Source organism: Misgurnus anguillicaudatus, chromosome 4 (genome assembly GCF_027580225.2).
Source record: "Misgurnus anguillicaudatus chromosome 4, ASM2758022v2, whole genome shotgun sequence".
NCBI classification, from domain to species: Eukaryota; Metazoa; Chordata; class Actinopteri; order Cypriniformes; family Cobitidae; genus Misgurnus; species Misgurnus anguillicaudatus.
The window spans coordinates 35,300,651-35,312,775 of NC_073340.2; the positions used below are offsets into that span (position 1 = coordinate 35,300,651).

The following is a 12,125-nucleotide window of genomic DNA, read 5'->3' on the forward strand; positions in this document are numbered from 1 at the left end:
TAGTATAAGACACAAATACTGATAATGGATTTTAAGGAATGTTCATTTAAAACAATTTTGTGCACTCCACACATTTATTAGCGTATCGGCTCTGTCCCGAAACCCAGCGTGCTGTCTACAGTCATTTAAGGCACCGTAGATGTGCTCACAGGGTGTTGAAATTAAGCAGATAATTATGCTGCACTCCGAGTTACCTTCTTAAAATTCGAAGACAGCGTCACATGTTTTGTGCAGACAGCAATCCCATAATGCACTTGACAGTATATGCTGAGGTCAGTAAAAAACTTAATTGACAGCAGAAATGAGCAGTGATTATTATAATTATACTTATAATCCATTTAACACTGAAAACTATTGATTTAAACTGTGAATCAATTTTAAATCTATAGCGAGTTGAGTCTCCAGAGCATTTTGTTGAAGGGTTTGTCCATGCAGATAAATAACTGATGTCAATAAAGAAAACCACATAATAACACACACACATTTTATTTCACATGAACGCATGCACACGCACGCACGCACATCACAGAGTGATTTGAACATTTAATTTTACACACTTGAGCGCACGCATGCACAAACGCACCTACGCATGCCCAAGCTCATGCACGCAAGAATGCATGTACGCACCAAAGAACAAACACAAAAACTAATGCACGCACACACAAACTAATGCATGCACGAACGAATGCACGCACAAACAAACGCATGCATATCACAATGTGATTTGAACATTTTATTTTACACACACACACACAGACACACAGACACACATACGTATGCATACATGAACGCACGAATGCACGCACATATGAATGCACCCATGCATGCCCAAACGCAAGAATGCATGTACTCACGAATGCACTCACGAGCGCATGCACTCACAAACGAATGTACTCACGAACACACAAACGAATGCACATACATCACAGAGTGTTTTGAACATTTTATTTAACACACACGACTGCACACATGCACAAACGCACCCACGCATGCCCAAACGCATGCACGCAAGAATGCATGTACGCACCAACAAACGCACAAACTAATGCACGCACACACAAACTAATGCATGCTCAAACTAATGCACGCACAAACGAATGCACAAACAAAACGCACCCACATCACAGAGTGATTTGAACATTTTATTTTACACACACACACACACACACACACACACACAAACGCATGCACGCATGAATGCACCCATGGGTGCCCAAACGCAAGAATGCATGTACTCGCGAATGCAATCACGCACGCACTCACAAACAAACGCACTCACGAATACTCAAACTAATGCACATACATCACAGAGTGTTTTGAACGCATGCACAAACAAAACGCACCCAAATCAACCCACAGAGTGATTTGAACATTTTATTTTACACACACACGCGCACGCACGCATACACAAACGCATGCATGAATGCACCCATGAATGCCCAAATGCAAGAATGCATGTACTCGCGAATGCAATCACGCACGCACGCACTCACAAACAAACGCACTCACGAACACACAAACAAATGCACATACATCACAGACTGATCTGAACATTTTATTTTAAACGCATGAAAGCATGCATGCTTGAACGCACGCACAAATGCACCCACGCATGCTCAAACGCATGCACGCAAGAATGGATGTACGAACGAACACACAAACGCACGCACTCACGAACGTACGCATGAACAAACACACAAATGAATGCACGCACATCACACAGTGATTTAAAATTTTTATTTGACACACAAAAACACTCGCATGCACGCCCAAAAGCATGCACGCCAGAATAATTGTAGAAAGAACGAACAAACAGACACACTTACGAATGCACGCAGAAACAAACAAACCCGCTCACGAATACACACACAAACGAATGCATGCACAAACGCACTCACAAACGCAAAAACAAATGCACGCACATCAAAGAGTAATTTCAATCAGTTCATTGTGTTTATACTCACATGTCCATGCAGGTCTGTATTGAGCAGCATCAGGGCGCAGGTCAGTGTATGGATGCTGTCTGTAAAGTGTGATACACAAATCAATACGCAGTACACACACAAGCTTTAGAAACACCATACACATCAGTGTAACAGACAGTTTACCTTCAGATAGTTGGAGAGAGGGGTTACACTGCAGGTATCTATGAGAAAAGTGTGCTAAGATTCGCTCTCTCTCCTGCGTCTCACCCGTCAGAGCAAACTCCATCAGGAATGTCCTGAAAGAAATACAAGACAACACTAAACACAAAGACTCTGCAAGGATTTTCTAAATGTTAATTTTAAAACAGACTTCAAAGTGTTATTATATATTTTTAAATCCATTACTAATATTATTTTATATTTTTAAATTTTATTCCACACAAAGTGATTGGAAATAGAGAGGATAGGATCGAAAAAGGACCAAACATATGACTCAAACTTGGGTTGTGGGCATGACCACACAGTCACAAGTTCAATCACCATTCCTAAAATAATTACTATTCTGTATTGTACTTAACCCATGACTTCCCCTTATATAATTAAAGGTTGGGTGTTCACATTTTGCACTACAACCGGTACCAAACAAAACAGAAAAAATTGCTGAAATAAACAAGCCTTTTCTCTTGGCTCATGGGTCATATAAAAAGTCCCGTCCCAAACTCCTGACACTGAGCCGTTTTGTCCGGCCCAGTTGAGTAATAAAATGACATTTAACAACCGTGATGTCTAAATGAAGTCTTCTAAATCTTTATATAGACAGAAGTGTAACATAAAACATTATTTACATCTAACCCAGATTTATTTGTGGAAGCTGGACCTAAACAAGGTTAACTGTGTATTTTGGGACTCTTTAGATTATAAACATTGGGTAAACCTCATGAGATGGTAAAGTAAAACAAACGTTAATATAATCTAATATGAGACAATATTTTATCTCTTTCAATGTGCCGACCTTAGTGCTTGATCCAGAGTCATTCCAGTAAAATTGAAGTGGTGCAGATATTCCTCAGCCACCATGCGACTGAAGTCATTACTAAACATGAACAAAACATTAAAAACACAATCAGAGAGGATCATACTGTAACACAACAACTCTTCTGGAAACTCCCATGATGCATCTGTCAGGGAGAGAAAAGCTCTTAAGAGAACCTGAGAATAAACACTGCATTATATAACAGATACCACAACAAACAGACGTCACAGAAATGATACAGAGAAAACAAAACAGTGAAACAGAAAAGTGAAAACATACTGAAGGTCAATGTAAAACCAAAAGTGACTCATCATAAATGATTAATCAAAACAAATGATTATTTTTTATTTTGGACTGATATCATCAAGCCCTCTACCCACACCAGCCACGGTAGAGGCGTCAAGCACGAGTGATTTCAATGTCTAATGTAAAGACACGTTGACATGCGTCTGGAGGTCTCGAGGTGCGAATGAGGCGTTTAGCGTGGCGCGGTAGATGCGATTCCGCATCATTCGCGTGTCTAGTTTACACGAATAATGCGAATTGAGCGTTGCCAAGGAAAACACACGAGTTAAAAAATCGGAACTTTGGCAGAAAAAAACACACCTAGTTAAAAAAATCTTAACTTTGGCGGCAAAACGTGCCGCATTAACCAATCAGGAGCTTGCTCTAGTAGTGACGTGATTACAGAAAGCGAGCGGAGTCGCAGAAGCCCCTCCCATGATGCAAATTTCCGCGTGAATGTCTCGATGACTAGAAATTCACGCGTGGCATTGACGCACGAATGAAGCGAGTACACTCAAAATGTTCAAGCGTCCAACTACACACATTATATGCAAATCTGACGCCTCAAATGCGTCTGGTGTGAACCCACAGTTAGAGTATGCAGTGGCAGCCGTGAATTCAAAATATGCGTTTGTTGCGTCATGTCAAACCTGTGCATCATGCGTCATGTCAAAATACGTGCCTGCTGCTAACATGTCGAAAGGGTTCATGATAAAAGAGACGCTCATGAAATACTTGCAAGACACTCACTTAACGCTAAACTTTGATTACACGTAAGATTAAACGAGTGTCTGGCAAACGTAAGTGTCTCTTTTATCATAAATACCTTTGAAGCATCTGCAGCAGGCACTTATTTTGACATGAAGCCTGAAGCGCATAAGTTTACATGACGAGTCGAATACACAGAGGACTCGAGTACGTGACTTGACTCAAGTCACAATTTTTAGGACTTGCGACTTGCTTGATTTAAGTATGAAAATGACTTGACTTGACTCTGGCTTGAGAACAAGTTACTTGAGACTTGACTTGACGAGAAGACTCGAAAATGATTTGAACTTATAATCAACAAACAGCAATAAAATTCAAAATTATTATTGTGACGTCAGCACCACTAATCAGCGTCTGTGCCTTTAACGTTGCACAACTCAAACAACGCGCCAAACACGGCAGACAGTAATGTTAGTCAAGCTCCACAAGTCATCTCTTTATAGTCAGTTTCACTCTGTAACGATTACTGATGTAATAAATGAATGTTTGTCATAATTTGGCCTTGGTTGCATATTATGCTTTTTCTTATTAGAAATGTGACCATTATCATTATTGATAGGTCTCATAAATATGTATTGGGGAATTTGGCTGTAATTGTGGGAAGCCTGAATTTTTATGTTGATGGGCATCTTAAAATGAGAGGGTCGCTCAATAATACATGTAGGCTATTATGTCTGTATTAAATGTGCACATTTTCAAGTGTTTGTGTGGACTGCGTGTGAAAAATAAAAAGCATTGCGCTTGCAGTTGATCCGTACGAGTCACGACCCACGGTTAGGCTTACATATAATTTGATTCGTGGATTGACACGCAAATTTAAATAAGGAATTTTTATAATTTGCACGTATTTCAAAGGCTTGCTAATGTAACATTCAAGTGATTTTAAACAATTTAACTGCAAAAAGGCACTAAAGTGAGCAGCTTTCCGTAACTAAGCGCAGACACACGTGCAGCCGATTGTGTCTATTATAGCTCCAATCATAGGTGATCATCACTACACCTTTCAAAGATCAGAACAGAGCACTGAAAAACAACAAAGTTTTTATGTGGAGCGAATGTTTGTGCGCACGTTTAAGTGCCCTTAATAGTGAACACACGAGAGAGACGCGTTTCAAAAAACAAGCAAACATAAAATCTGTCTGTTCTTGACACGACCCATACAAACAAAATAATCTCCACACACTATTCTTTTTCTAATAAAAATATTTGTTTATGTCTTAAGTTTATATTTAGAGGCAGAAACCAGTCTGTGCTTCTTTTAAATAGACAGTAACCTCAATTATCCTACTAAAGTTGTGTCATTAATGTTAACCAAACAACCCAAGACAAAGAGAAAATCAATTCTGTTGCTCTAAAAAAATTATATTTAATTCATACAATAAATACAGTGCTTTTATTCAATTGATTAGATTTCTTTACCTAATCCTAATTTTAGACTTAATCGAAAAAATGTACCCCTATTTATTTTAGTACTGTGACTTGACTCGAAATCAGGACTCGGCTTGACTTGCTTAGGGTGAACCCTTGACTTGACTTGCTTGATTTATATGAACTTTGACTTGAGACTTGCTTGGACTTGACCATGTGTGACTTGTCCCCACCTCTGCGAATACATATTTAACTATGACAAGCCACATCCCGTTTTCTGGGGACAGTCCCATTTTTTGGTGTTCTGTTTTCCACAAACCCATAACAATAAAAAGATGAAAACTTTCAAAAATGCTTTGTTCCCATTTTATCTCATAGTCTGTAACAAATAAGATTTTGATGATATTTAGACCATTGAACTAGGAAATGTCCCCACCTTTTATTTTTAAAATCTGGTCAACTTAGATGCGCTAAATACATGTTGTGACGAGCTTTGCATTGTGTGCTCTCGAAAAAGAAGTCACCGACTGCCACTGCTTTTATGTTTTACCACAATTCTCAATAAAATTTAATTTAGTTCTGTTTTTTAATTGAACATCCTGTTTCGCCCTACAACCACCACATTAAAGAGGTAAAGTGGATCACAACATGACATTTGTATGTTGCCTTTACATATATTTCTATAAAGACGTGTACATTTATTTTATATTTACATATGTGACCCTAAAAAAGGTACATTTTTGGATATTGATATATCTACAACATCTACTATAAATAAGCTGAATAAATAAGCTTTCCATTTGTTAGGATAGGACTTAAAGTTGTCCAAATAAAACCCTCAGCAACAAGTATTACTAATGCTAAATACAGTTTTGATATATTTACAGTAGGAAATGTACAAACTATCTTCATGAAACATGATCTTTACTTCATATCCTAATGAAGTTTGGCATAAAACCATACAATGTATTGTTGACTATAGTTTCAAATATATGACTGTTTGTGGTCCAGGATCACATACCGTATGTATTAATTTTACACATACTCACTTTTTACTCAGATGATGTGCAACGTCACATTTCCTGAAGCCATCGAGGTTAAAGAGGCGTTTGGCCAAGCGTTTGGCAGCCTCCAGGTCAGCTCGGTTGCTGTTACTAAGAGTTTCATTACTGCCCAAACCCAAGCGCTCGCTCAGTTCTTGATCCAAATCAGCATCTGTAGCCAAATGTGCCAACTTTTCCCTAAACACACACACACACAAACAAGTTATGAAAATGTCTGGCGTTTAAACGTTTTGAAGAACAACAGATTAACACAACAATGCCGTTTTCAATGCTTCTACCTGATTTCAGTGTGCTGTTGGGTTTTAGTGTATTTATCTTCTGTTGAAGAACAATGCAAACCCAACATCGTGGTCTTTTCTTTCAGATCACCTCTGCTAAATCTCCTTCTGGTTGAGACCCTTTGGAGTGAACTTTCTTTTACAGAAAGTAAAAGTGCAATGCATACTCGAAATTTGACCTATATATTTAACCCATCCGGTGAGTAGTGAACACACGCATTGCAAGTCATGAACACACACCAGGAGCAGTGGGCAGCTATCCCAGCACCCAGGGAGCAATTAAGGTTAAGGGCACCAAGTGAGACTCGAACCGGCAACTCTTGGGTTACAAGCCACTAGCCCTCGACTGCCCCACGACTTCAGCCACATTTGTGTTGCACCTTGGTTTTCTTAACCTGATCTGATCTTTAGTGGCTTTTACCAAAATATCTTCTCTGTATGAGGGCTTTTTTAAATCTATCTTTAGTCCTGATATTGTCTGTATTACAATGTTTCCTTGCTTAACTTACTCTACACCTCACAAACTGTTTAGCTCACAAACTTGGCAGATATATCTCTCCAAATGAGTCTCTCTCTCTCTCTTCTCGGATCAGTGAAGTATGCAACATGTCTGAATTAGGTTTGCATAGGGGCGGAAAGTTTTCGGGTAGATTTCTGGAAACTTTTCATGAAAACTTAATCTGGGGAATTTTGAAAATATTCCAAATTGGAAACTTTACGGGATATTAAGGGAACTATTTGGACATCCAAGGAATTGAATACAAACTCTAGGGGTGTAACGATTAACCGTGCAAATGCGCGTTCTCTCAATGAATGAATTGGAATAAACCACAGTGAAATCCCGGCACATCCGAACGCCAGGTGGCGCTCCCGCGCAGAAACTCCCTTTGATCCACAGAAGAAGTAGCTTTACGAATGCTATTCCAGGAAATGTCTACAGGAATATTTATATCACTGTTCTTCAAATTGTTTCAGTTATTTTCATGATAATAAAGAATATTTTAAATGATTTTGTTTAACGAGTGTTCCTTTTTTAAATGCTTTTAAATGATTTTAGATTGATAAGGACTTCCTACTGACCAAATGCCGTAGTACACGCACAAGCTGTGCATGAAACAAAGAATGCAGCCTTGCGATTCAGAATCGATTTCAGATAGGCATTTTTAATGGGACACACGGTTGAATCGTTACATCCCTAATAAACTCTTATCATACACAAACATAAATAAACATTTTGTTTGGTCATAAGCAGACATGCATGCAAGGTAATACAAATTTTAAAAGCGATGTCTTGACTGATTTAATTGTAAGTAGAACTTTAATTGATTCTTTCATTGAGTAACACAAAAGCATGATAAACATTATTATAGTTATTATAATAGTGCTAGCTTAGCGGCAATATACTGGCTAGCTTGCTAGTTAAACTGTTAAAATGCAGCAGGTGGGGCTACTGTGGTAGTCAATGCCTGGAAAATGGATGGGATTCCCATTTTAAAGGTGCTCTAAGCAAATTCACGCATTTTAGACCATAAACCATTTTTTGTTACAGAAAACATCTCCTCACTATCTGCTTGCTGCCTGACGCTGATCAAACTGTAAAAAAATGCGACCTCTGTAGACAGCCCAGGCTCCAAAAACTGCACTTAAAACAAAGTGGCCAAACCTACCACTAAACGATAACAAAGTGTTTCAGCCAATAAACGACAAGAAGGATTTGAGGGTGGGATTGGGCACGTTCATGAAAGCACAGAAGGGAGGGGGAGCGGGAGGAGTTAGCTACGCTCCGTTTGTTTGAAAAGAGTTCAAACATCAACAAAAAGTGACGTGACACAGATTCGCTTAGAGCAGTGGTTTTCAAACTGGGGGCCGGGAGATGGTGCCAGGGGGGCCCCAGTTTTATGACATTTTATAAAATACATTCATTTATCATGAATTCTGTGTAATTAAACCTAAAAAAACAATAAGCCAACTAACCAACAGCACTACTAGGAATAATTTTATATGTTTTGTTGAATTAAAATATTACATTGTAAAACTGTTTTTGTTATTAATTTTCTTTCGGGGGCCGCGAAAAACTGCACTGTACACAAGGGGGGCCGCACGCTGAAAAAGTTTGGGAACCACTGGCCTAGAGTGTCTTTCAGTGATATAGTGAGGATTTTTTAATTTCATGGGGAGTAAGTGTTTGTGTGTGAGAGAGTCATTTTTAGTAGGGTGACCATACGTGCCATTCTTCCCGGACGTGTCTTGGCCAGGATTTCCGGGGGCATCTTCCGGAAGTCATATTTGGCAACCACATACATCATTGAGGTTTGTAATTTCAGGTTCTGTTTCAGAAAAGCAACCGTTACACGATTGTATGTCTTATGTTTTAAAAAAAAAACTTGATGATGTATGCCGTCAACAAATACAACTTCTAGAGGATGCACCTGAAATCCTGGCCAGGACGTGTCCGGGAAGATTGGTACATATGGTCTACATTTAGACACTACTGCAGTGTTTCCCAACCACTGTGCCGTGGCACACTAGTGTGCCGTGACAGCTTGTTTGGTGTGCCGTGGAAAAATGAAAAAGCACAACTGTGTATGTCAATGTAATCAATTCCAGCCAGGATATAATCTTTGTGTTCATCAAAACAAGTGTACTTGCATTGAATGTGAGTTCTACATTTAATATAGTAAAATATTCCAGTTAAACAAGTCATTTAAGCATTGCAATAGAGGTTTGTGCATTTCTTTTAATGCTTTTTGGTATAGTGGTGTGCTGTATGATTTTTTTACTTATTAAAACTGTGCCGTGGCAGAAAAAAGGTTGGGGGAACACTGCACCACTGTTTTAAATATCTCACCTAAATGTTTCTCAGTCAGTGTTTTTGTCTTAACAATGGTATAATGTTGTTACACACTAGCTTACATACAGCAAGGAAGTTTTTTGTGTAATTTACGTAAATAAATGCAAAGACATTTTGACACTATTTTACGTGCAGGATTCAAGAGATTGCAGTAAGCAGTGTGCATGTGTAAAAATTCAACTGAAATTGCATTTAATCTTATCGTTTTAAACAAAATTATGCTGCAAAACTACATTTAAGTTCCCTGTTATAGGCAACCCTGCATTGTTTTACTTTTTTTTCAAAATTTCATATATTCCCGTTAATTCCCAAGGAAAGTTTCCAGCCTTGAAAATTCCCAGAATTTTGCAACTCTAGTCTGAATCTCTCGCTATGCATCTCCTCAATTCACAAAGTCCTAAACTTTTTCTTTCTGTAATTTTTCCTATTCATTAATAAATCATTTCATCTTATACACACAGCATCCAAATACAGATGGCACTTCACTTCTAAGTTTATTCACAGACATTTTTCAATCAAAACCCTCCTGAAAAATTTACATTACAACCCAATTCGTTATAAATAATGTGTACTGAACTGAAACTGATCAACTGCACTGACAGATCATCTGAGAGCAGACAGCACACAAAGCAAGCTACATGACTACATGAGAGCGGATGTGGAAGAATTGCATCATAGGCAAACCAAAAGCAGTCTGATGGAGATGCGTTGCATAATGCATTAAAAATGTGCTGCAAAATTCCCAGAGAAACAGACACCACACATAAACACACACACACACCCACACACACCCACACACACACTATTGCATAGTGTATTAGCAGTGCAAAAGGTAATGGGTTCAATTTACAGGGAACACGCATTCAACAAAATGTATAGCTTGAATGCACATTATACTTTATACTTCTAAATGTACTTTTCAGATATGTGTTCTTTCTCAAATGTAAACCCATCTTATATTTTTGCCTGCGGTTTATTATCCACAAGAAAAGTGACATCACACTTCTCAGTTCTCAGCAAACCACAAGTGCCCAAGAGGTACACATCAAAGTTTAATACCTAGAGAGGCTTGTTCAAACCACTAACCCGATGACACACAATCGTGACGCAGATACAGTACCACTGAAAATATATGGGTTACTATCGCCACCCAGTGGTTCATCTTGGCAACTACATTTCAATGCTGTGCGATGCTGAGCAGTGACTGTATGAACACACTCGACATGTACTGCAGGTGCTGAGTGTTTTGTAGAGTAAAAACAGAAAAAACACATGGCACATTTAATACATCACAAACAAACATTCCATAAATGAGCATTCACAGAATCAATATTTCCTTATAATATTAATATGGTCACTTGCTTTTTGTTTGTGTGTATGAGGGTGAACTATGTGGCATCTTCTATAATTCTAAGCCAACAATTAGATTTGCCTTTCATCTGTCCTACACACACGCGCACACGCACGCGCACACGCACGCGCACACGCACACGCACACACCTGGCAACACTAAAGACTGCAGGGTAACCAGGGGTGGCACCATTACTCCGAAAGTGATGGCACAAATTTTGATATTTTAAAATCTATCCGTCCATCCATCCATCCATTCATCTCCCCATCTCTCCATCCATCTCTCTATCCCTCCATCTCTCTATGCCTCCATCTCTCTATGCCTCCATCTCTCTATGCCTCCATCTCTCTATGCCTCCATCTCTCTATGCCTCCATCTCTCTATGCCTCCATCTCTCTATGCCTCCATCTCTCTATGCCTCCATCTCTCTATGCCTCCATCTCTCTATGCCTCCATCTCTCTATGCCTCCATCTCTCTATGCCTCCATCTCTCTATGCCTCCATCTCTCTATGCCTCCATCTCTCTATGCCTCCATCTCTCTATGCCTCCATCTCTCTATGCCTCCATCTCTCTATGCCTCCATCTCTCTATGCCTCCATCTCTCTATGCCTCCATCTCTCTATGCCTCCATCTCTCTATGCCTCCATCTCTCTATGCCTCCATCTCTCTATGCCTCCATCTCTCTATGCCTCCATCTCTCTATGCCTCCATCTCTCTATGCCTCCATCTCTCTATGCCTCCATCTCTCTATGCCTCCATCTCTCTATGCCTCCATCTCTCTATGCCTCCATCTCTCTATGCCTCCATCTCTCTATCTATCTCTCTATCTGTCTATCTCTCTCTATCTATCTCTCTATCCATCCATCCATTCGTCTATCAATCCATCCATCCGTGTCGCTATCTCTCCATCTATGTCCCTATTTCTCTCTCTATCAATCCATCCACCCATCCGTCTATCAATCCATACATCTATGTCTCTCTCCCTCTCTCCATCCATCCATCTATAAATACATCAATCCATCCGTTTATCAATCCATCCATCTCTCTATCCATCCGTCTATCTCTCCATCTATGTCCCTATTTCTTTCTCTATCCAGCCATCCATCTCTCTCTCAATCCATCCACCCATCCGTCTATAAAGCTATACATCTATGTCTCTCTCTCCCCCTTTTCTCTATCCATCTATGTATAAATATCAATC

General features: G+C 39.3%; 1 protein-coding gene across 4 annotated transcripts in view; it reads right to left on the minus strand.

Moving 5' to 3' along the window:
• Positions 1 to 12,125, minus strand: part of LOC129420716 (uncharacterized) — a 67,554-nt gene that overhangs the window by 29,277 nt on the left and 26,152 nt on the right. For 3 of the 4 annotated variants that reach the window (XM_073867202.1, XM_073867204.1, XM_073867203.1), the window contains exons 6-10: positions 6,722 to 6,841; positions 6,429 to 6,620; positions 2,938 to 3,018; positions 2,109 to 2,221; positions 1,965 to 2,023 (exon numbers count right to left, since the gene is read on the minus strand). In XM_073867202.1, coding sequence (XP_073723303.1) covers positions 1,965 to 2,023; positions 2,109 to 2,221; positions 2,938 to 3,018; positions 6,429 to 6,620; positions 6,722 to 6,841 — 565 coding nt within the window. The remainder of the gene's footprint in view (positions 1 to 1,964; positions 2,024 to 2,108; positions 2,222 to 2,937; positions 3,019 to 6,428; positions 6,621 to 6,721; positions 6,842 to 12,125) is intronic. The other variant, XM_055175748.2, reaches the window with a different exon arrangement.